At 32.9% G+C, this 26,307-nt stretch overlaps 1 protein-coding gene across 10 annotated transcripts in view; it reads left to right on the top strand.

Moving 5' to 3' along the window:
* KIDINS220 (kinase D interacting substrate 220) overlaps positions 1–26,307 on the top strand; it is a 176,333-nt gene that overhangs the window by 11,784 nt on the left and 138,242 nt on the right. For all 10 annotated transcript variants that reach the window (XM_031951200.1, XM_031951199.1, XM_031951198.1 and 7 more), the window contains exons 2-7: positions 4,964–5,108; positions 18,033–18,131; positions 18,723–18,821; positions 21,768–21,866; positions 23,163–23,264; positions 25,624–25,722. In XM_031951200.1, the coding sequence (XP_031807060.1) occupies positions 5,001–5,108; positions 18,033–18,131; positions 18,723–18,821; positions 21,768–21,866; positions 23,163–23,264; positions 25,624–25,722 (606 nt within the window). In that variant the 5' untranslated portion in view covers positions 4,964–5,000. The remainder of the gene's footprint in view (positions 1–4,963; positions 5,109–18,032; positions 18,132–18,722; positions 18,822–21,767; positions 21,867–23,162; positions 23,265–25,623; positions 25,723–26,307) is intronic.

The raw sequence follows: 26,307 nt of genomic DNA, 5'->3' as shown, positions 1-26,307 counted from the left end.
ATTTCTCTTTGTATCTCTTGCTATTGGATTTTGTTAGTTATGTATAAAAATGCTGATGATTTATGTGGATTTATTTTACATCCTACAACTTTGCTAAAGTTGTGGATTATTTCTAATAGCTTTTTAGTTGATTCTCTGGGGTTCTCTATATATACCATCATATCATCTACAAAGAGTGATAATTTGGTTTCCTCATTACCTACTCTAATTCCTTTAATCTCTTTTTCATTTCTTATTGCCAAAGCTAGCATTTCTAATACAATATTGAATAGTAATGGTGATAGTAGGCAACCTTGTTTCAATCCTGATCTTATAGGGAATAGTTCTAGTTTATCCCCATTACATATGCTGCTTGCTGATGGTTTTAAATAGATGCTACTATTTTAAGGAAAAGTACATTTATTTCAATACTCTCTAGTGTTTTTAATAGGAATGGGTGTTGGATTTTATCAAATGCTTTTTCTGCATCTATTGAGATGATCATATGGTTTTTGTTAATTTGGTTACTGATATGGTCAATTATGCTGATAGTTTTCCTAATATTGAACCAGCCTTGCATTCCTGGTATAAATCCTATTTGGTCATGTTATATTATCCTAGAGATGACTTTCTGTAATTTCTTTGCTAATATTTTATTTAAGATTTTTGCATCAAAATTCATTATGGAGATTGGTGTATAATTTTCTTTCTCTGTTCTCATACTACCTGTTTTTGGTATCAGTACCATGTCTATCTATGTCATAAAAGGAATTTGGTAGGAGTCCTTCATTTCCTGTTTTTTCAAGTAGTTTATATAGTATTGGAGTTAATTATTCTTTAAATGTTTGGTGGAATTCACATGTAAATCCATCTGACCCTAGGGAGTTTTTTAAAAGGGAGTTGATTAATAGCTTGTTCTATTTTTTTTTTTTTTTCTAAAATGGGACTATTTCAGCAATATTTCCCCCTCTGTTAATCTGGGCAATCTCTATTTTTGTAGGTATTCCTCCATTTCACTTAGGTTATCAAATTTATTGGCATAAAGTTGGACAAAGTAACTCCTAATTAATGTTCTAATTTCCTCTTCATTAGTGGAAAGTTCTCCCTTTTTATTTGTAAGACTTACTATTTGATTTTCCTCTTTCCATTTTCTAATCAAATTTACCAAATGCTTTATCTACTTTGTTGTTTTTTTTTCATAAAACCAACTCAATTTTATTTATTAATTCAGTAGTTTTTTTTTACTTTTAATTTTATTAATCTCTCCTTTTATTTTTAGAATTTCAAGTTTAATATTTGATTGGGGTTTTTCAAATTTGCTCTTTTTCTAGCTTTTGTAGCTGCAAACCCAGTTCATTGATATTCTCTTTCTCAGTTTTATGCAAGTAAGCTTCTAGAGAGATATAAAATTTCCCCCATTAATACCACTTTGACTGTATCCCACAAATTTTGGTATGTTGTCTCATTATTGTCATTCTCTTGGATGAAATTATTAGTTGTATCTCTAATTTGCTGTTTTACCTATTCATTCTGTAGGATGAGATTGTTTAATTTCTAATTACTTTTTGGTCTATTTTCCCCTGGCCTTTTATTGAATGTAATTTTTATTGCATTGTGATCTGACAAAAATTTGATTTTGAGGTCTTTATGTCCTAATATGTCATCAATTTTTGTATAGGCTGCCGAGAAGAAAGTGTGCTCCTTTCTGTCTCCATTCAGTTTTCTCCAAAACTCTGTCATAACTAACTTTTCTAGTATTCTGTTTACTTCCTTGGCTTCTTATTTATTTTGTGGTTTGATTTATATAGTTCTGAGAGTGCAAGGTTGAGATCTCCCACTATTATAGTTTTGCTGTCTATTTCTTCCTACAGCTCTCTTAATTTCTCTTTTAAGAATTTAGATGCTACACCACTTGGTGCATATATGTTTAGTATTGATATTGCTTCATTATCTGTGGTAACGTTTAGCAAGAAATGGTTTCCTTCCTTATGTCTTTTAATTAGATCAATTTTTGCTTTTGCTTTATCTGAGATCAGGATGGCTACCCCTGCTTTTTTTTTTTACTTCACCTGAAGCATAATAGATTCTGTTCTAGCCTTTTACCTTTACTCTGCTTATCACCCTGCTTTAAATGTGTTTCTCGTGAACAACATATTGTGGGATTCTGGCTTTTAATCCAGTCTGCTATCCTCTTCTGCTTTATGGGAGACTTCACCCCATTCATATTTATGGTTAAAACTACTAATTCTGTATTTCCTGCTATCTTATTATCCCCAGATTATGCTTTTCTCTTTCCTTTCCCCCTTACCCTCCTCCCCCAGTATTAAACTTATGTGCATCACTTGCCTCACACAGCCCTCCCTCTTTCAAAGGGAGTTCACAAAGGGATTCACAAATTTTGTTTTCCTGGGAGTTATTTACCTTTTCCATTTCACAGATTCTGTTTTTCAGGGAGTTGTTTTCTTTTTCCATTTTGTCAAATCTATCTTTTAATGAGTTATGTGCCTTTTCTAAACCCTCTTGCATTTTTCCTTTACTTTCCCCATTTTTCTTCTAGCTCTCTTAATATTCTTTGTAATTTCTTCTAGGAGAGTCTTGTGTGGTGGGGACCAGTTTATATCACACTTTGGGCATCATCTGGAGACAATCTGCTTTTGTTTCCTCAGGGTTTGAAATCTGTTTTTCTCTTTCCTCATAGAAACTATCTATAGTTAGAGTTCTCTTTGTCTTTTTACTCATTTTTAAAAAAATATTGGGATCTGCTTTTAGGTCAGGGGAGATTTTCCAAGCTTCCCTCTTCAAGCTGCATTGAAGCAGCAGGGGCTGCACTGGGATCTCACTGAGCCACTCCTGGTGCTGGGCAGGTGTGGCCAGGTCCTGTGAGATGGTACTTTGGGGTTCCCTTGTTACCTTTTGTGTTTGTGTTGGATGTTTTATAAACTCTCTGCTGATCTACTGGCTTTCAACCAGGGCAGAGTGGCCCCCACTGTGGAAGAGTGCTCCCCGTAGATTCTCTGACCGCACCCCATCCCCAGTCTGCATGGAGTGTGCCGGCCTCCATGACTGTGCCTGGCCTTCTCCCCTGCCTGCACCCAACCAAAACAGACCTTTTCTGGTGATCTTCGAAATTATCTTCTGCTGGTAATTTGCTGCACTGCCAATATTTGTGAATTCTGCCAGTCTAGAACTAATTCAGAGACTGAATTTGGTAGTTGAGGGTCCTGGGAGAAGATCAAAAAGAAGCGTATGCCCTCTCAGCATCTTGGCTCTACCTAAGAACCTCATCTTTTACGATTTTAGATAGCTCAGCTGGAATTCCATCACTTCCACTAGCCTTAGTGTTAGCAATACTTTCTAAGGTTTACTTGACTTCATTTGTTAAGATGTCTGGCCACAAATTTATCTGGTGATAAAAGGAAAGATCAAGATTGTTTAGGAACCTGGAATACAACAACTGTGAACCCAGGTAAGCCAAATGTGATCAAACAGGAAATGAGGAGATTACACATGAGTATCCTGGGTGTCAATGAACTGCAATGGATGTGAATGGATGAATTTAGTCCAGGTGATCTCTACATCTACTGTTATGGGCAAGAATCCCTTAAAAGAAGTGGAGTAGCCTTTGATAGTCAATAAAACCAGTATGGTTTAGACTCAAAGATGACTGAATGTTGTTTGATTCTAAGGTGAACTTCAATATCAGTAATACCAATCTTATCTTCTAAACACTGATGTCAAAGCTGATCAATTCTCTGAAGACCTACAACACTGAGAAATAATACCATAAAAAGATATCACATTCATCATATGGTATTGGGAATGCTATTGTAGGAAATAAAATGATAATTGGAATAACAGGCAAGTTTGACCTTGGCATACAAAATGATGTAAGGCAGAGATTATTAGAGTTTTGTCAAGATAACTACTCTTTTTCAACATCCCAAAGGCCAAATCTATATACATAGATGTCGCCAGGTGGTCAATATAGAATTGAGATATATGGTATACTTTGCAGTCAAAAGTGGAGAGGCTCTAATCAATTAGTTAAAACAAGACCTGGAGCAAATGTGGCTCAGATCATGACTTGTTAGTGCAAGATTTCAAGCCTAAACTGAAGAAAGTGGAGAAAACCATCAGACAATATAGTATGACTTAGAATATACCTTATGAATATGAAATAGAGGTTGCAAATAGATTCAGAGGATTAGAGCGCCTGAAAAACTATGCAGGAAATTGTGCAGGCAGCAGCAACAAAAATTATTCTAAAGAAAAAAAGAAGAGCAAGAAAACAAAAGGCAGGCTAATAGAAGCTTTACAAATAACTATCAAAAAAAAAAAAAAAAAAAAAAAGAGTGAAAGGCAAAGGAGAAAAGGGAAAGAAATATTTAACTGAATGCAGAATTCCAGAAGTTAGCAAGGAAGGGTTTTTAAAATGAGCAATACAAAGATTTATTAAAGTATTCTAAGCTACTATTCTGTGAACATGAGTGTTAAGACATAATGGTTAAAACCCTAAATGTTCCATTTATTCATGTGCCATGTGATAATTATTGCATTAAGGTTTGTAAAGTGCTTCACATAGATTCTTATTTCATCTGTAAGAGTATATATGCTCTTGGCTTTTTTAGCATTAAGAGTTTTTGTTAACTAGTAACAAAAGACTATGTGATGATGATAAATGAATATAAGTCCATTTTTAGGATTTATGATGTGGTTAGAAACTGTGGGCTGCTTTGGTGAAGGTCTCAAGACACAAGTATAGATTTGAAAACCTAAAAAGAAATATGAAATTAGTGACTTAATTATAGGATTTCTATTAAAGACATACATTACATAACTAGAATTGTTACATTACATAAAAAGAACTGATCTAAAATGATATGTTGTCTTTAGAAGGTATATATTTATAGATGACTTTTAATACCCTTTTTTGTTTTTGCTTTCTAGTTGTGATTTTAAATATATTTTATTTTTTTAAAAATAGGTACTGAAAGATAGCTAACTGAAGCTTTTCTGTGAAGATGGCAAACCTTTTGAGTGATAGTCTGCTTACTTATGTAGAAGAGGAAAATATTCCTGGCCTAAAAGCATTTCTAGAAAAATGCAAGGATGTGGATGAGAGAAATGAGGTAAGACAAGGAAGCAGAATCTTGTAGATGGTTCATTTAATTGAAAATATAAATTCTGCATTTCATTTAAACGTATTTTATTCTTTTTATTTTTCAAATAACAACTGTTTTTAAATATATATATTTCTACCACTACGCTTCATTCAAGAGACCAAATGAAAAAAACTATCCTTCAATATATATTTATATTGTCTGGCAAAACAGATTCCCATGGTAGTCATGTCTGAAAATGAATTTCTCTTTCTGCATTTAAAGGTAATCACTTCTCTTTTAGGAATGAAATGGTGGGTTTTATTTTCATTCTATTGAACTTAGGGTTTCTTATTGCTGTGATCAGAATTCGAAAGTCTTTCAGTTCTCCCCTCTCCCCAAAATGTTGTCAGAATTATATAAATTGTCCTTTTGGTCCCGTTTATTGCCTTCTGTTTCAGTTTGCAAAAGCATCCTAGTTGTTTCCTGAAATGATCTATTTCATCATATTCACTACTATTCTATTACATTAATATACTACAATTTGTATAGTTATTCTCCATTAGGAGGATACTATTTTAGTTTCTAATTTTTGGCTGTCACAAAAAGACTGGTAATCTTTTTATACATACATACATACCTACATACATACGTGTGTGTGTGTGTGTGTGTGTGTGTGTGTGTGTATGCTTCTCTATTTTGATTGATTTCTTTTGGGGTACAGGCCTAATAATGACATAACTATATCAGAGGGAATGCACAATTTGGTAATTTTCTGAGCATAGTTCCAAATTGCTTTGCTAAATGATTAGATCAATTCAGAGTTCCTCCAACAACGTACTAGTATACTTGTTTTCTGACAGCTTTTCCAACATTTGTCATGTTCTCATCATTTTTGTCACTGTAATTGGTGTGAAATGTAATCTCAAAAGTTGCTTTAATTTGCATTTCTTCAATTGTCTGTAATTTAGAACTTTTTTTTTTCCTACATGATTTTTTAGAGCTTGAATTTCTTTTTTTAAAAACTGCCAATTCCTATCCTTTGACCATTTATCCATTGAGGAAATTACTTCCTGACTTACAAAATTGTGAACGATTACTTTCATTTCTGGATATGAGACCCTTTCAGAGAAATTTGTTAACAGATTTTTTTTTTCCAGTTTAATTTTTTCCTTCAAAATGTTACTAAATTAGATTTGTTGGTGCAAAATAATCAAATTTATCCATTTTATCTTTTGTGATATCTATCACTTGTTTACTCATGAACTCTTATCCATAGAGCTGAAATGTAATTTTTGCCTTGTTCCTTCAACTTGCTCCTTCAATTATGTGATCATTGATATCTAAATTATGGCCATTTGGAGCTTATCATGGTTTATGATGTGAGTTGTTGTTCTAAACTTTGTGCCATTTGTTGACTGCTGTCCAATTTCCCCACCAGTTTTGTATTATGTATCTGGTCTTAAGTCATTCCATTTGGACAGCTAGGTGCAGTGGATAGGGTTCTGGCCCTGGAGTCAGGAAGACTCACCTTCCTGAGTTCAAATGTGGCCTCAGACACTAACTCTGTGATCCTGGAAAAGTCACTTAACTCTGTTTGCCTCAGTTTCCTCATCTGTAAAACTATTAAAATATTTAAAACAAAATCTAGAGCTGATATGGCTTAGATCATGAGTCCTTATTGCAAGATTTCAGACCTAAATTGAAGAAAGTAGAGAAAACTATCAGCCAATATAGATATGACCTAAATAACCTCCCTTATGAATATGAAGGAGAGGTGATAAATAGATTTAAGGGATTAGATTTGGTAGTTGTTGGAGTGACTGAAGAGAACTATGCATAGAAGTTTGCAATATTCAATATAGGTAGTTGTCTGTATTCTTCTTGAAAACCTCTATCATTTTGGAGGCTCTAAAATGTTTTTTTTTATATTTCATTCAAAGGTTTGATTATTCTGATAATCAAAAGTTAATTTTGTGTGGATATTTATATGGATCTGTGTTCACATTCATATGGTGCAGTTCAAGAACCTTTTACTATATTTTAAAAAATTATTTTCTCCAGTTACATGTAGAAACAGCATTTTTTTGGTTATACATGGACATTAATTTTTTTTTTACATATTTTCTCATGAATCATGTTGGGAGAGAAAAATCAGAACAAAAGGAAAAAAACTATGAGAGAAAAAAAATAAGAAATGGGGAAAAAAAAGTGAACATAGCATCTATTCATTTACATTTAGTCTCCATACTTCTCTCTCTCAATTTGGATGGTGTTTCCTATTCATAGTTTATTGGGACTGCCTTGGCTCACTAAACCATTGAGAAGAAGCAAAGTCTGTCATATTTGATTACACAATCTTGTTGTAAGCAGAAGAGGAGCACAGAAGACTGAGGAACATTTTGTATTTTTTTCTTTTTTTATTGATAGCCATGGACAAAATAAAGTGTACTATTGGTCATTAGCCTTCTTGTGATAGCCTTCTCTATGTTTAACTAGGCTGGTTATTGGATAACAGACACAACTGAAGTTGATAAGTGGAATCATATGAAAGCCTTTCTAGTTTAGTAAAATCTCCTAGAACTCAATCTTTACTGACGTATCCTTTGAGAACCCAAAGTCACTGAAACCTCATAAGAGAGGATTAGAATAGTAATTTTGTACTAGTAGGATTTTTTTATATTAATAATTGAAGCAGTATTAAAAATGCTTTCAGGGAATCCTGTGACTGGAAAAGGAGATGGGCAAATGGGCAGTCATGTGGCAAGAACAAAGGAAAACTGATGCCATCGGTATCTTGATTTAATTTAGTAAACATTTATTAAGCTCCTCCCATGTTGTAGGTACTGTGCTAAGCACTAAGGATACAAATAAAAAAAATGCAGCCTCTGCTCTCAAGGATCTCACAATCTAACGGGGAAGAGAAAGCCATAAAGCAAGGTCATGTGAGGATATCTGATGGGAGTGTATCTTGTATCACTTTTTGAGACCATGCAGAGCTGCAGATGATTCTGCCCTCTTTAAAGAAAGCTTTTGGGGAAGATTTTAGTCTTCCATCTAGTACTCTCTGAAGAGAGGGAAGAAGAGGCTAAGGTATCTGGGAAAGTGTTTAGTGTGTGAAAGGTTTTGTATCTAATTGCCACATTGTTAAGATAATTAGAGGAAGTTAATTGCCTAATTTTAAATTTTATTATAAAACAGTAATCATGAAATGGGCAGCTGAGTGGTACATTGGATAGAAACTCATCTTCCTGAGTTCATATCTGGCTTCGGAGACTTACTAGCTCTATGACCCTGGACAAATCTCTTAATCCTTTTTATCTCAGTTTCTGTAAAATGAGCTGGTGAAGGAAATGGCAAACTTCTTTAGTATCTTTGCCAAGAAGACCTCAAATAAAGTCACAACTGAAAACAACTGAACACAACAACAGCAACTAATAATAAAAACTATTGGATACATGTTAAAAAAGAAATAGAAAAGGTTAATCTAAGCAAGACCCAGAAATATTTGAATATAGCAACTATATTTGATGAACCTAAAAATACACTAGTGGGGGAAGGACTTTTTTCTTGAGAACTGATGGAAACACTGGAAAACAGTTTAGTAGAAATTAAGATTAGAATCCTCACTGGCCATCTCCTCATGTCTGGAAATGCAGTACCTCATCAACTTTGCCTCGGAGTCCCTCACTTCCTTTAAAATACAGCTCAAGTAACACGTTTTGCATAACACCTTTTCTTAACACCCCAATTCCTAATGCTCTTCTCTTTAAATGTCTTGTGTTTCTTTATGTTTTTGTAGGTGCATATTGTCTCCTCTGATAGATGTAAGCTCTTTGATAGCAAAGAGATTTTAGTTTTTTTTTTCCCTTTAAACCTCTGTATCTTCAAATTATTTCTTATATAATGGGAATGTAACAAATGATTGTTGATTCATTGTTTGTCCAGAATCAAATAGTAATCATTACTCGTTCAATGTCAGTTTAGAAGATATTTGGGTTTAACAATTTTATTGGTTACTTGGATATTTTTATCAGATTTTCAGATGACATAAAGCTAGGAATGATAGCTGATACATTAGATCACAGTCAGCATCCAAAAAGATATCAACTAGATTGAACATTAGATTGAATTAAAAAGACAAAATTGAATAGGGATAAATATAAATGTTTTACACTTAGGTTAAAAAATTAGCTTTATGAAAACAAAGTGGAATATAAATCAACGTTCAAAAAAGATTGGGAGGATTTAGAGGATTGTAGTCAATATTAATTAGTCAATCGTGTGATTATCTAGTACATCACTGGATATGGGTTCTTCCTTATGAGTATTCCTTCCAGTGATGTAGATTATTTCACATCCATGCCGATTCCCTGACCTATGCGACTATTGTCTGTTTATTTAAACAAATTCACTATGATTGAGAAAAGTTATGCTGTTCAGCATTTCTTTCCTCCAGCTCTTTTAAATCATGTTATTATGGTATCTCTCTTACTAAGTGACCATATTGAATTAAAAAGGGAATGAACTAATACTTATCACATGTTTAATATAGAAATGAAGTATTCTAGTGAGGTATCTTAGAAAAGGACTAATTTTTTTCTTTTTTTTAATTTTAATTTTTTTATTATAGCTTTTTATTTATGAAACATATGCGTGGGTAATTTTTTCAACATTGACTCTTGCAAAATCTTCTGTTCCAAAATTTCCCTTCCTTCCCTCCACCCTCTCCCCTACATGGCGGGTAGTCCAATATGTTAAATTTGTTAAATTATATGTTAAATCCTATACACACACACACACACACACACACACACACACACACACACACACATTTATACAGTTATCTTGCTGCACAAGAAAAATCAGATCTAGAAAGGAAAAAAAAGCCTAAGAAGGAAAACAAAAATGCAAACAAATAGTAACAGAAGGAGTGAAAATGTTATGTTGTGGTCCACACTCAGTTCTCATAGTTCTCTCTCTGGATGTTGATGGCTCTCTTCATTATTGAACAATTGGAACTGGTCTGACTCATTTCATTGCTGATCATCAGAGTTGTTCATCATATAATCTTGTTGTTGCTGTGTATAATGATCTCCTGGTTCTGCTCATTTCACATAGCATCAGTTCATGTAAGTCAGTCAAGGCCTCTCTGAAATCATCCTGTTGGTCATTTCTTACAAAACAATAATATTCTATAATTCATATACTTCATATACCACAATTTATTCAGCCATCCTCCGATGGGCATCCATTCAGTTTCCAGTTTCTGGCCACAACAAAGAGGGCTGCCACAAACATTCTTGCACATACAGGTCCCTTTCCCTTCTTTAGGATCTCTTTGGGATATAAGTGCAGTAGTAACACTGCTGGATCAAAGGGTATGCACAGTTTGATAGCTTTTTGAGCATAGTTCCAAATCGCTCTCCAGAATGGTTGGATGTATTCACAGTTCCACCAACAATGTATCAGTGTCCCAGTTTTCCCACATTCCCTCCAATATTCATCATTATCTTAGCCAATCTGACAAGTGTGTAATGGTATTTCAGAGTTGTCTTAATTTGCATTTCTCTGATTAATACTGATTTGGAACATCTTTTCATATGATTAGAAATAGTTTCAATTTCTTTGCCTGAAAATTTTCTGTTTATATCATGTGAACATTTATCATTTGGGGAATAGCTTAATTTCTTATAAATTTGAGTCAGTTCTCTATATATTTTGGAAATGAGGCCTTTATTAGAACCTTTGACTATAAAAATGTGTTCCCAGTTTATTGCTTCCCTTCTAATCTTGTCTGCATTAGTTTTGTTTGTACAAAAGCTTTTCAATTTGATATAATCAAAATTATCTATTTTGTGATGAATAATGATCTCTAGTTCTTTGATCACAAATTCCTTCCTCCTCCACAGGTTTGAAAGGTAAACTATCCTATGTTCTCCTAATTTGTTCATAATATTCTTTATGTCTAGATTATGAACCCATTTTGACCTTATCTTGGTATACAATGTTAGGTGTAGGTCAATGCCTAGTGCCTGCCATACACGTTTATAATTTTCCCGGCAGTTTTTGTCAAATAATGAATTTTCTTATTCCAAAAGCTGGGGTCTTTGGGTTTGTCAAACATTAGATTGCTATAGTTATTGAATGTTTTGTTCTGTGAACCTAACCTATTCCACTGATGGACTACTCTATTTTTTAGCCAATACCAAATGTTTTTGATGACTGCTGCTTTATAATATAGTTTTAGATCAGGTACAGCTAGGCCACTTTCATTTGATTTTCTTTTCATTAGTTCCCTTGAAATTCTTGACCTTTTGTTCTTCCAGATGAATTTTGTTGTTATTTTTTCTAGGTCAGTAAAATAGTTTCTTGGAAGTTTGATTGGTACAGCACTAAATAAATAGATTAGTTTAGGTAGTATTGTCATCTTTATATTTGCTCGACCTATCCAAGAGCATTTGATATTTTTCCAATTGTTACATCTGACTTTATTTGTGTGGAAAGTATTTTATAGTTTTGCTCATATAGTTCCTGACTTTGAAAAGGGCTAATTTAAAAAATCTTTTATTAGAAACCTTTGTTTGATTATCACTTGAATTCAGTAAACATTTACTGAGTGCCTGCTGACCCACTGTGAAATTTGAAATAAAATTCTTTTATAGATATTCTTATTTAGAATAGCAAATTGTAAATAGATTTCTTCTTTGGAAGACAAAGGAATTAAATTCTACTTCATAGCTGTTTTCATAGTCAAAATGAATTGGAATAAATCACTTCATTTGGAAAAGAAAAAAATGACATCAGTAGACATTTAAAAAGAGCTTTTTAGTTTTATTGCCATAAGGTAAGATAATTTTGCTGAGGCATTTGGGGTTAAGTGACTATAATGAATAGTATATAGCATAGGATTATGCACAAAATATTGTTTTTCACGAATATAAATGAATATCAAATCTAGTCAGAATGAGTACATTTAATTAAATTTGATAAAAATAGAATGGAACTTGCATTTATCTAGATTGGTTACTTCCTCCGAAGTTTAGGGAAATACTGTCAAGTATTTTGAGTCTTTAACTGCCAAAATGTTATTTTATTTTCACAGAAGTCTAAAAATACTTCTTTCATATTCTTCACCTTTTAGTAGCCCGAATAAAGTACTTAGGCAGTTTTGTTTTTTCTTTCTGAAGAGGAATACCCTCCTGTAGAACATCTAGTACATATATGACTGAATTGAAACACAGTAAAATTGTTAAGTGCGCTAGCTAATGGAATTTTTCTCAGTGTTTACCAGAAAGCAGAATTTTTTTTAATTTAATAGTTTTTAGTTTTATACTAAATTATAAAACTAATATATATTATTATTAATATTATATTATATATTATATATATAATTATATTAGCCCAGCTAACTAAAACTATATATATATATATAATATATATTATATATATAATTATATTAGCCCAGCTAACAACAAAGTACCAGTTTAAGAAAGTATATATATTAGTAGAAGAAATTATATTCATGGGTAGCCTCCTTTTTTTTACTTACTTATAAATTGTGCTTTTCTCTGCTGGGCATTTTTTTTTTACTTTATTCTTTTTCCCCCCTTCATCTTCTTTCACTCTCCTCTTTCTCCTACCCCAAGGAGGCTATAGTTAAGAAAGGATATATTTATATATACATATGAAGATTTATACATACATGTACACACATACTTATCTTTCCTATTCCTGTTAACCCTTTGCTTTAATTTTGCTCCTTAATATTATTTAACTCCCCCTTCTCCATCCATGGATCCCTCCATTGTCTTCCCCTCACCAAAAATGGGTTCTCTGCCTTTGCTTCTCTGTCTGCCCATCTCTCTTCCCTTATTTCTTCTTTTTCTTCTTATTCTTCTGTTCTTGTTCTTCTTTTTCTTGTTCTCCTCCTTCTCCTCTCCTCCTCCTCCCCCTCCTCCTCTTCCCCCTCCTCCTCTTCTTTTTCTTCCTCCTCCTTCTCAATTGGGGTTAAGTGACTTGCCCAGGGTCACACAGCTAAGAAGTATTAAGTGTCTGATCCCTTTCTTTATAGATTTTGGAGGGTGCTACACCCTTCATGTTATATGAGTAATGTTGCCTATCTAATCCATTCCCTTGATGTGAGTAGGTTTTCAGAAATAGGAGCCCTTTCCCCTTTAATCCTGCACTTCATTTGTATGACATAATTACTATTTTTCCCTTAACTCCAACCTTTGTTTTGAACTACTCTGTTGTTGATGTAAATCTTAAACATGCTATATATTTTCCATTAAAAATAAACAATTTGTCCATGCTGAATTCCTTGAAATTGATCTTTGATATTGACTCTCAATCTCGGATTTGGTTGATAGCTCTCATAGCTTCCCCTAGCCCAATTATAATTTTCAAATAATCATTTTTGTCTTTGAGACTCTATTTCCTTTTCTGGTTGGTTAAATTTTTTTTTCATAATCTTATTTTTCTTGGGTAGTTTTTATTCATTTTTTTAGTTTTTCTTCAGTGTCTCTCATTTGATTTTTAGATTATTTTTTGAGTTTTTCTTAAATTCTGTCTGGGCAGGGGGCCATTTTATGTTTCTCTTTAGGGTAGAAGAAGCTATTTTTGATGAGATGTCCTCATTTGAACATCTTCCCTGTTCCCATATTAAGTATCTGTGGTTGGGTTCTTTCTTTTTTGATGGTTCATTTTTTAAAATAAGATATATTTGTGTAAGTACCTCTAATTGTGGGGTGGGGGAATGGTGCCTCTAGCTTCCCTTCAGCTCTCTCCTCTAATCAGGAACTCCAAGTCAAGAGCTCCACTCTCCAGCAAGTGCCCACAGTCAACAGTGCCCCTGCCCTGCTGCTTCTGCACTCACAGGTGCTGATTCCTTTTCACCCAGAGCAGCATCCCTGCAACCCAACTGGGTCTCTGACCCTGACTCCACTAACAGTTGGGGAGACTCCAGCCACGCCCAGGGCTCCCCACTTGGTGTTTTTGAGGGAGCTAGCCTGGAGGTATTTGCACTTCAGACTGGTTAATCCCAGCCTGACACCTTTTTTTCAAATCAGGTTGTATCCAGAGGACCCTGTTCTACTCCAAGTCTTCTTGATACTCATCTGTGTTCATGCTGAGGTGCAAATTTGTTCTATTTGAGGAGAACTTGAAATTTACCAGCTTACACCTCCATCTTCCCAGAATCCTCTTCCCCCAAAAAATCTTTCAAAAAATGATTTTATCCACTTTCCTGCATTAGTAAGAATCACATAATGAGAACATTCTTGCATATTATACAGAATCATTATAGTAATCGAGTGAGACAAGATGAATGTACTTTTATATATTAAGTATGTGACTTTTTAAAACCTTTTATCAGAATTTTATCTAAATGAATCTTACCTCCTTTAAAGTTAGCTTCTTTGAAACCATCCATTCCAGAGTCCTATACCTACCTCCTGATAGAGTTGTGATAGACTTAGTTTGTAGTTTGAGATATGAATTTTTGGATGTAGCTCTCATGGGAATGTGTTTTGCTTAATTAAGCATATGTTCAAGGTTTTGTTTTTCTTGGAGGCTTTGGAAAGTGGAGAGAATAATTATTAATTGAAAAAAATTGATTAAAATAAAGGAAAAATAGCTAATTACTTTGAGAGGTTATATACTTATTCCAATAATGCTGGCATTACTTAAATTTGCTGCATGTTCTATGATTCTGTTTTGGAATTTTCCAAGGAACCTGTAGAACTTTCTTTGGAATATGGAAAATCTTCATTCTTTCAAGGGTGTATTTAATTTTTTGTCACAAATTACTGGGTGCCCCATCTAATTAATAATGTAGGGTAATTTGAGTTCCTGGGCAATCTTATTTTGGATTTTTAAAAAGCAAATGTGAGTATAAAATGGTAAAACCAAAATTCTTGTTTAGAAAACTGTTTTTGAAGATATTTTCAAAGGAGATATTTCCAGAAACTCTTAAAAGCATAAACATACCTGAAATTAGTAGATATATCCTCCTAAAGATACTATTTTTTTGAAAGGACAGCAATGAATGGTATATATATATGTATAACAAACCAATTTTATTCACTTATTACTGGAATCTTCATAGCTGATGAAGGACCTTGCATTAAAGATGGATTTTGGGTTCATTTGTTGGTGTCATAAACAGGAGATTTAATATTTGGGGTTTAAATGCTGTCTTTTTCATGTTATTTTTAACCTAGTCCCTAATTTCATCCTATTTTGCTATCATATGCAACTTTTTCTAAGTCTTTGGTGGACAGTATTTGAAGTTCATGGACATGTCAGATTAAATGAAAAGCCATCACCAGCCCTTGATTTATTTTCTGGAGAATTGCTTTCCTGTCAGTTTTTAATTTGAGCAGACAGATGCTAATGCTACACATGACCTCCTTTGAAAACAAACACATAAGGAAATATAGAATTAAAGTGTGAAAGTAGAGACCAGTTTTTCCTTCCTCCTCATTTTACTGATTGGGAAACAGCCTCGGAAGATCAAGTTGCATATTTAGAGTTGGAATTTAAAAGGTTCCTTTGGCCAAAAATCTGATACATATATATTACTATATATCATTTAGAATTTGAAAGACATAAATTCTTTAGGTGACAGAAATAAATAGAAAATAAAGCATCACATCATACTACATCAACTAGCTTACTTAAAGGATAAGGTGTGTGTGTGTGTGTGTGTGTGTGTGTGTGTGTGTGTGTGAGTGGTGGAGGGGGAGGGAGAGAGGGAAATAGGTCTGGGCTTAAAAAAAATACAAATACTGTGAAGTGAGGGAAGATGGGAAGGATAGTGCCTTTGGCAAGATAAAAAAGTTATGAAGTTTTAGGATACAGATTAGACTATATTTACCAGTTTACTTGTAATAACTTGCAGATATTATTTATTCTTCAAAAATTATGGAGAATAAAAGAACTTCATGGCTAGGACTGAATGGATTTTTATGAGAGAAGAAAGTGGAGTTTTTATATTACAAGCCAGTGGTATTCATTTGGATTCCTGGCAAAAAGATTCTAGAATGTAAATGCCCACAAGCTATCTCCTTAATAGTAGTCTTATCAGGCTAACTTTATTTAATTTAGACAAGGTTCTTAGATTGCTAGATAAGGAGAATGTTCTACATATTATATATCTAAATGTAATAAAGCACCAAATGGAGAGGAAGAGAAGTAGACTGATAAATTAGTTGGTTTTAGAGCTGTTTGGATGGTGATTAAAATGTAATGTGGTATGTGATTATAATGGAATACTACTGTTTTATAAGAAATGATAAGTTGTTTTCAGAAAAACATGGAAATGCTTGCATGAAACTAATGAAGAGTGAAATGAGCAGAACCAAGAGAATGTTGAATATAGTAGCAGCTATATTGTTTGAAGAATAACTGTGAATGATTAAGCTATTCTATAAATATTCATATATACTAGATAGGAACCATGAAGGAATATGCTATCTACTTCCAAAGAAAGAACTGATAAATAGAAATATGAATAGTATGGTTTTGCATGTGCACACAAATATATATTCACACACATACACACACACTGTACACATCAGTGGTGCCCTTTTCTGGTACGTGGTGGGAGGGAGGGAGGGAGGGATACAACTTTGGAACTTAAAATGGAACAAAAAAGAAAATAAATCAAAATTTTTTTTAAAAAGGTAATGTTATTTCTTTTGACCTAGCTATACAGGTGCTAGACCTATACCACAAAGAGATCAAAAAAGGAAGAAAAAAAAAGTACAAAAAATTAATAGTAGCTCTTTTTTTGCTGGCAAAAAATTAGAAACTGAAGAAACATGCAGTTGAGTAATGGCTGAACAAATTACAAGATATGTACGAGTGTAATAGAATTTAGTTGTACTATGAAAAATGAGTGAAAGTGAAAGACTTGTATGAACTAGTACAGAATGAAGTGAACAGAATCGGAACAATTCTTTAAACTATAATATAATTATTAAAATGTACAATTTTGAAGTCCTGTAATAACTGATGAAGAAAGAGAAATTGAGCAGAACCAGGAAACCAGTTTATAAGAATAGCACTAAAAATAAATAGCTTTGAAAGCCATAAGAACTCTGATAATAACAACAATCATGATTCCAAAGTATTGATAGTGAAACATGTTACTCATCATCTGACAGAGATGTGAGGTACTCAAGATGCAGAGATATTTTTTAGATAAAGCCATTGAAGGAATTTGTTTTGTTTGTCCATACATGTTTGTTATAAGGAAGTTCTTTTTATTTCTTTTTTTTCTTTTCTAATAGGGTAGAGGATTGAAGGGAGAAAATGGATTGATATTATTAATAAAATGTAATTTTTTTGGACGGATCTTTTGAGTGCCACAATGATCTGTCTTCAGCACTCATTAAAATTTTCACAAATGACTTAGCTTAAGTCATAGATGTTGTACCTGCAAGTTTTCAGAGTACTTAAAGATAAAACTAATCTATTGCTCATGAGATGATAGTTAGAGTGATGAACTAAATCTAATAAAATGGGAAGCACAGTTATTGGGCTCAGAATATCACTTGAATAAATAAATACAGGATGGGTGAAGCAAAGCTAAGTAACAATTTATGTGAAATAGGTCTGAGGGTTTTGAATCAGGTTTATTTTGTTGTAAGGAATTAACTAAAGATTAGGGTGGTACATTTTTCAATTACAGCAACTATGAAAGGCCAGCTGACCAAGTCATGGAAGGATTGCAATCTACCTTAGTAGAGGTAGTAGCTATATCAAGAAATCAAAGTTATTGAAATGTTAAAAGTTTTAAATAATATTTCTAAATCAAATTCCAATATCCATACAGCTAGAATTTTATTCTTGCCTTCATGAAAATCCTATACTTCTGTTGTATTTGATCTGACATTTTAATAAATGCATGGGTTTCTTGACAAGCCATATATTTTTCTTTTATTCCAGTGTGGCCAGACTCCCTTGATGGTAGCTGCTGAAAATGGCAATCTTGAGATAGTAAAAGAACTACTTAAGAATGGAGCTAATTGCAATCTGGAAGATGTGGTATGCATGAAAAACATTATTCATTCAAATCCTCTCTATTATTTTTTGCTAAATAGAATCCCAACAACTTCATATTTAAATTTTTGACATTTTATTTTCATTCACACAAATGTCTACCATGTCAGTTATAGTTTTTTGTTCAAACCTTTTTTTTTTGAATTTACTCATATGAAAAGAAATTATAGTAGAAAGTTTATCTCCTTTGTTTTAAACTGTCTGACAATTGTTTTTGTTCATTGTCTAAAATAAATCATTCTGTAGCTTCTCTTAAGTTTAGTAGATAGTGAATCATTTTCTTCAGCATCATTACATGGTCTTTAATTTTTAGTTGTAGAAAATGATTACTTAAATTTATATTCTATCAGGTATTTAGTGATATGGCAAAACAAGCAATTATGAAATAATTTAAAAATTATTATTAGATGAATAATTTTAGGATATAGACACAGATGAATCTGTATAGGCAGAGAAATTGCATTTCAGTGCTAATAACTATTTCAGTGTCCACTTCATTTTGTATGTGATTTAAATATTTTTCTCATTTTGAATGAAGTTTGTTATTTTTGAAATGCTAAAATGTGTGTTTTTAAGGATAACTGGACAGCTCTTATATCAGCAGCAAAAGAAGGTCACCTAGCTATTGTGAAGGAGCTGCTTAAATGCAATGTTAATTTGGAACATAAAGATATGGTATGTATATTTCCTAATATTTTACTAATTACATACATTTTAGAGTTATAGATTCTTCTGTGCCACTTTCAGTCTTTGGTGACTTAGGTAACCCCATGCACAGTGTGATCCATTGGCTTCCATCAAATTATGAGATCTTTGAAATGCTGCAGTAGTATAGTTCCGGCACCAGATAGCACTAAATATTAGATGTGAAAGAAGACCGAGCCAGAGGGACATTTTAACCACTGTTGTTACTGTGTCACACAACTGGGTCCCAAAGGAGTGGTAGTTATTAATAATTAAACTATAAAAAGGTAATAGGAATCTGTCCTCCAACTGTAGACCCATCTCCCTGGGTAATGTTTATCCCTCCATACTGTCCAAAGGATTCTTCAGTCAAGCATGAGAAATAACCACATCAATAGAAATCAAAAGGGCTTCATGCTTATCGACAGCAACAGTGAACATAATTTCCTATTGTAGTCTGTTCTGGATGAAGCCAAGAATAAAAAGAAAGTATTTGAGGTAGCCTGTCTGAAGAACATGAGATTACACTGCTGCAGAGGCAGGATTAAAGAGGCCATGTATCTGTTGTACATTTTAACATATAAAATCAGGGGACTTCAGTAATATGAGGAAAATGCCTGTACTTATCTTGCAAACCTTTGGGGTTCTTTGCCACACATTCTGCCATGGATATAGTAAGTAACCAACATGGCCACAGACTTAGAACTTATTGGATAAGTCCACAATTGGCTTTTTGGCAAAAAACTTTACTCTTTTCCCTTCATCTCTTTCCACCTTAAGAATTAACTGGTCCTCAAGAATTTCCTTAAACTTTTGGAAAGAAAAAATTTTAAAAACAATTCCAAGAGATGACTACAACTTCCTTCCAGAGCCATTATTGAGCTGCCATCTCTCCCTATGAAACAGAGTGGATGAATCTGTTCCTACTTGTGGCAGCAGCCATGTGGCTAGTGGAATGAAGGCTTCTACCATCAACTATCTGAGTTGACTATCCCACCATTCTCTTAGCCACACAGTGAGGAGCAGAATCAAATATACCCTCACCAGAAGACCTGGCTATTTATTTAAATGGCTTCATGGAAGGAGAATTTGGAAATGGGAGCATAGTAGCATTTAAATCTTGGCTGTGGATAACCTCTTGATGATTATCACCTAAGATTTCAACTGAGTGGAGAATAAATAATGGTGTCCATGCTCTGTGGCTGAATGTTAGTCTGTTAGCCCTGAAGAAGTAGAGAAGAACTTGAAGTAGTGCTGAGATATCATTTTAGGTAGTAGTTATTCTTCAAACCTGACTGGGTTATAATTACCTTAATGGTGGTAGCTTCAAAATTTTTTTACGGTACTCATGAGGCGACTCCTAATTCACTGACTGATTATTCACAGAGCAAAACTGATCTGTGTCACTTTAAATGAGAATAAGATATTTGTTTACGTAGGGCATCAAAAGAAACACTTCCATACTACCTCTGTCACTATGCTTCTCAACTGACAGAGGCTATTATGTGATGACACAAGACTTTTTTAAATAGACTAATTAATGCCGTTAAAAGTGCCAGGAAAAATAATAGAAATTGAGATTTGGGTAAATTCAACACTTCCAGGACCTAGGGAGAAGTTAACCTTGGATTTCTTAATTTTAGACAATTATCATAGATGTTACCATATCCTTTGAAAAAAGATACTCTGTTTTTCAGTCAGCCAGAGATAACTGAATTGAGAAATACCAGGTAGTTTGCCAGCTTCTGACCTAGGAAAACTACAAGATATTGCTGCATTATGGGGAAAAGGCATTCATATTATATTCTCTAAATTAAAGCTCAGTATGAGATATGCTAGCCTGATGAAGTTGATGGTTTGGAACTCTTACCAGATGGAGCAGGGTCATATACATAAAGCATATAATCAGAGTGAGGCAGTATGCAGAAGGAACTGTTGAGATAAATATAATAAAAAGTGACTGTGCTTTCTTATTAATTTATAATTAGTATTCTATCAGTTTCCCTTGTGATCTGTTTAATGATTAATGTTCATATTTATAGATTTTATATTGCATTCTTATTCTGTTATTAAGTATTTGAATATTTGTTAAATATGATATATGATTGAAATGCCTATAAGTCTGTTCACTTAACCATTAGTATATATAAACCATAAAGATTTGCTTTTTGTTATTTTATAGATGAGGAAACTAAAACTCTGGGAATTGAAATAATTTGATCAGAATCTTACAGTTAAGAAATATTATGTTATGATTTGAATCCAGGTCTCTTGAGATCTAGGGCTTTTTTTCATGACAGTCTGCTCTTTCTCCACAGTCTTAAATATCTTAAATATCAGTGTCATTCAGTAATACTGAGTAACAGGAGTCTTTGTATCTATGGCAGCACATTATAAGACTCGATAAATAAATGTATGAATTTATATATAAAACAACTATCAATCCAGAAAGCCTTCTTTTTTCTGTTGCAAGTTTAAAACTATAGAGGAGTGCTTATTATCAGCACTATAAGGAACTAAAATAAAGAGAGACAGTGGGATATAATGCAAAGAATGCTAGATTTTGAGTTGATACTTGGGTTCAAATCAGTTGTACTTTTTATGTCGCTATGTTTAGTTTTCTCATTTATAAAAAAATTATTGAATTGGTTATTGAACCTGTTCTATCTCAAAATTCCATTATCTATAAAATCCAAGGATGATTATAATTCTGTCAGGAGACCTGATTCTTATTCCCTGTACTATTGTTGCTTTTGTGATGACCTCAGAAAAATAAATTTCATTTCTACATAGTGTTACATCTGCTCTTTATTCTCCCACTCCTTCTCACCATGATTTTGTTAGGATTATTGGTAGTTAAAACATGTAAGTAATTTTATGATAAATATTTCAATTGGAAAAAATAGAGGTTTTTATAATTTTCTTTGTTTTCTTTAGGGAGGATGGACAGCTCTTATGTGGGCATGTTATAAAGGCCATACAGAAGTAGTAGACTTGCTCCTTTCAAAAGGCGCCAATCCAAATGTCACTGGACTGGTAAGCTTCCATTAAAAATCATCTGTAAAAGTAAACAGTTATTTTTCTCTGTAGTACTAAAAATTGATTAGAGTTTCTCTTTTCTGTTCATTACATAAAAATAAATGTTTATGAAATAGTTGTTTCATTTAAAAAAATTTTCATCACAGTTGTAAAATAGACTGCAAAAAATTATTAACAGTGAGAACATTAAGGAAAATTTCTTTTTTCCAATTATTTACTCCTGATTACTTTTAGCAATTATCTTAAGATTCTGATGCTATTTGTAGGAAACCAAAAAAGAAAAATGCTAATATTTTAAATAGTAAGTGATTTCACCAGGCATGGCAGCATATACCTACAATCTCTGCTACTAAGAATGTTGAATTTAATGGATTGCTTGAATTTAGGAGTTCTGAGCTGTATTTGGGTTAAAGTCTCCTGGGTGTCCAAAGTAAATCTGGTACCACTATAATAAGTTCTTTAGGAACAGGTTACCACCAGACTTCCTTATGTGGGACAAACCAATCTATGTTAGAACTAAAGCAGGACAAACTTCTGTGCTCATGAGTAATGGGATTGGGCCCATGAATATAACCTGGGTGAAATAGGAAACTCATTTTCCTCCTTACCTCCCCAAAAGGAAGTAATTTTTAGAATTTAATTAATTTTTTTTAAAAAATTTCATTTATTTATAATATTTTTCTTTTGTTGAGGCAATTGGGGTTAAGTGACTTGTTCAGAGTTACAGTTAAGAAATGTTAAGTGTCTGAAGCAGATTTGAACTCGGGTCCTCTTGACTTCAGGACTGGTGCTTTATCTACTGTACCACCTAGCTGCCCCTTTAATTAATTTTTAAATCCCTAAATATAATAAGAAATGAATTCCATCTGTCTTAAGCATTTAGAAATACTCATAAGTTCTAGATACCATGTCAGATTTTAATGGAATTTAGAACTTCTATAATATGAATGTTAAATAAGTTATTTAAAAGACTGATAAAGCTTCATATTTTTGTTACATACCTGCTGAACTAGTTACTTAAATGAAATATATTTTATATACAAAATTCTTCAAGGGTAATTATGTCCTTTGATACTTTTATTAACAATTCAGATTATTCTTTAGTATAGAGGAGTGTGTTTGTGGGAGAGGATATACAATATATAGATCTAACTTTTGCTTTTTCAGCATTTGAGTATTGATAACTTATTACTAATTACATATTTACTAAATATAAATGTCATGTACAAAATATGTAACCTGAGAAGATGACTTCTTATGCCCTAAATTTTCTTTATATTTTCAATATTTCAGCAATATAATGTGTATCCAATCATTTGGGCTGCTGGGCGAGGCCATGCAGATATTGTATATCTGTTACTGAAAAATGGAGCTAAAGTCAATTGCACTGATAAGGTAGGTTTATTTAAAGGCTATTTCTAATCAATTTAGAGTGGATGTTTATGCCTCTTTTGGATTTTTGGATTTATGCAAGGAGGATAATCTGCATAGGAACAGGCTTTGCTGGAGAAACTTCATTTTTAATGCTATTAAGTTTCTGATTGACAGCTCTGAAGAAGTCACTTAATGAAAAAAATTGGTGGAACACAATACCACCTTAAAGAGCATGATGGGAGGCTTGTATTGTCTTTGTCTTTCAGTTAATTGTTTGATTGTTAAAAATATTACTGCTATAAAATATTACTTGCAAAAGATTGTCCCTCTCGTGTTTTCAATAAGGATATTCTTGATATATAGGTAGGTAGTTCTTATAAAAAACCTTTGACATATTAGCAAGTAGATATTTGTTTTGGAAGCTACTAAACTTTCATTATCTTTTGGTAATTATACTCTGCAATGCTCTCACTCCTTTAGTAAACTTTCTCAGATATCTTGAATATCAGTCCTTAATGTCTCCATTTTGACCTTATTTTGGTATGGTTGTGAGATGTAGGCCTATGCCGAGTTTTCTCACATATTCTCACATATTATTTTCCAGTTTTCCCAGCAATTTTTGTCAAATAGTTCTTATTCCTGAAGTTGGAGTTTGAGGACTTACCAAATACTAGATAACTTTAGACCTTGATTATTGTTTTGTGTATATTTAATCTATTCCACTGATCCACCACTCTATTTCTTAGCCAGTATCAAGTGGTTTTGATTATTGTTGCTTTATAATACAGTTGTAAGTCTGGTACTGCTAGGCCAGCATCCTTAGTATTTTTTTTTCATTAATTCCCTTGGTATTCTTGACCTTTTGTTCTTATAAATGAATTTTGTTGAAATATTTTAAGAAAATTAATCTGGTAGCTTGGCATATAGTGGATTGGAGAGGGGTAGAAAATGGAGGTTGAAACAACAGTTTAGAAAGTCAGTGTAATAGACCAGCTGTGAAATGATGTGCTCATGACCAGGAATGTAAGATATAGTATCTTTAAGACTTATTGAATAATTTAATCCAACCAGTTCTACAAATGAGAAAGGTAAGGCTCAAGGAAGGTGGAGAATTTCCTCAAGATCCTGTTGTGTTAAAAGAGGGTAAATGTCAGAGTCCATTTTCCAATATTGCTTTTCTGATTCCAAAACCAGTATTGTTATTCCCCACACCATATTTTATTCCCCTAGATTGGTGGCAGTAGAAACAAAAATGAAGGAAATCAGGTTAGAATTATCTGCCCTCCTTGACCAATTGTACAAGAGATAAAAATTCAAAAATAATTCTGAAATTTTTGAGTTTGGATGACTAAGAAAACTATGTCATTGTAAGTCCTAGGGAACATCTGAGCTGGTTTTGAGAAAAAGTTGATAAATATGCATTGAGCTTGAGGAAATGGTAGGACATTTTTATAAAGATATATAGTAACATAGAAGTGATGGATTTGTTAAGGAACATTCTGAATTTGTCTTCTTGAGTTGCTATATTTTCTAGAAACATTGTACCCAAAGTATGTAGAAGGCCCTGAATGAGTGAAGAACAAAGCTACTTTCCAAACCTCCAGTCTTGAGCGAACATAATTTGTTTGGGTCCTTGCACTCCTATCTGGATTCCCTGTGTGTACTTGGGTGTTGAACTAGCTACTAAGACAGGCAGTATTCAGTCTGCACCAGACGGAGAAATTGGGCACCTGGTATCTATAGATAAGTAGACAATCCTGTCTTCATAGTCTAGCAGTGCCCAAGGGAAAAGAGCATTAATGCTGTTTTTGCCATTGCTACTCTGCTTCCTCTGAAGGGGATTAATCCTTTCCTTACCGCTACTGCTCTTTTCCTCCTCTCATGCTGCACCCATTTAATGCTGTACTCCTTCAGTAAGGAGGCCACTCTCATATTCCTTATAATCGTAGGAAAAGAATTGAATTAAAAGATGGAAATATTGTAAATGAAGTAAGTGGGATGATGGAAGAACTTGTACTATATACCTCTGATTCTCCCAGTAGAACAGGAGGAGGCAAGTTTATCTGCTGAAAGTTAGGACAGTAGAGATGGGGTTGGAGGCTTGAGGAATATGAAAAAAAAAATTGGAATTGTAGTGGATAAAAAGATATGGAATTCATAAAGAATGAACAAAAGATTTACAAAATATTATAAAGGGCCTAGTTGAAGCATGAATTTGTATAATTAAAGTGATGAATGAAATTCTAGGATCAACATGAATAACTAGTATAATGAGTTATATAAATTATTTTAAAAATTGATTTTAATCAAATTGAATATGGATTTTTTTGCTGAGATATATTTAATATATACATGTTAACACTTTAAATTTGTCTTACAGTATGGAACTACCCCCTTAGTCTGGGCTGCACGAAAAGGTCATTTGGAATGTGTTAAGCATTTATTGCATATGGGAGCAGATGTTGATCAAGAAGGAGCTGTAAGTGTACATTTTTGTGCATTTGTGTGTATGCATGTACTTGTATTAAAACTGTAAGAGCCATAGAATTGCATCTTTTTATTTATCCAGGGAGAAAGTTGATTAAAATTTAGGCACTGAAAATAAATATCTCTATATACATACATACATACATACATATGTATATATATATATATATATATATATATATATATATATAAAACTATTTTCCACATTTAGATAGAATCAATATGGAAAAATTTTTTCTGCTTATATATTGTGTTTTACATTTTTGCATTTAGAGATTTAATGTTAACATGAATATTTTTGTGGGCTAATGTTAATTTTAGTAATTTCAAGTCAAGCAGAAAAATAATTCAAATTAATTTCATATGCAGAATTTAAAGATTGTGTGTAATATATATGTACATATTATTTATACTACATTAAAAAACTATCAAGTTTTTAAAAATGAATATTATTTTTATACTTAGTAGTATGTATCTTATATTGCCTTTTGAGCAAGCGGAAAAATAGCTTGGAATCACAGGTGAAACTTTTCAGTCTTTTAAATTGTTAAGCATATCAACTTATATCTTACGATCA

Source organism: Sarcophilus harrisii, chromosome 2 (assembly GCF_902635505.1).
Source record: "Sarcophilus harrisii chromosome 2, mSarHar1.11, whole genome shotgun sequence".
Taxonomy (NCBI): domain Eukaryota; kingdom Metazoa; phylum Chordata; class Mammalia; order Dasyuromorphia; family Dasyuridae; genus Sarcophilus; species Sarcophilus harrisii.
Note: the sequence above shows the minus strand (reverse complement) of the source record. Positions and strands in the feature narration are given on the sequence as shown.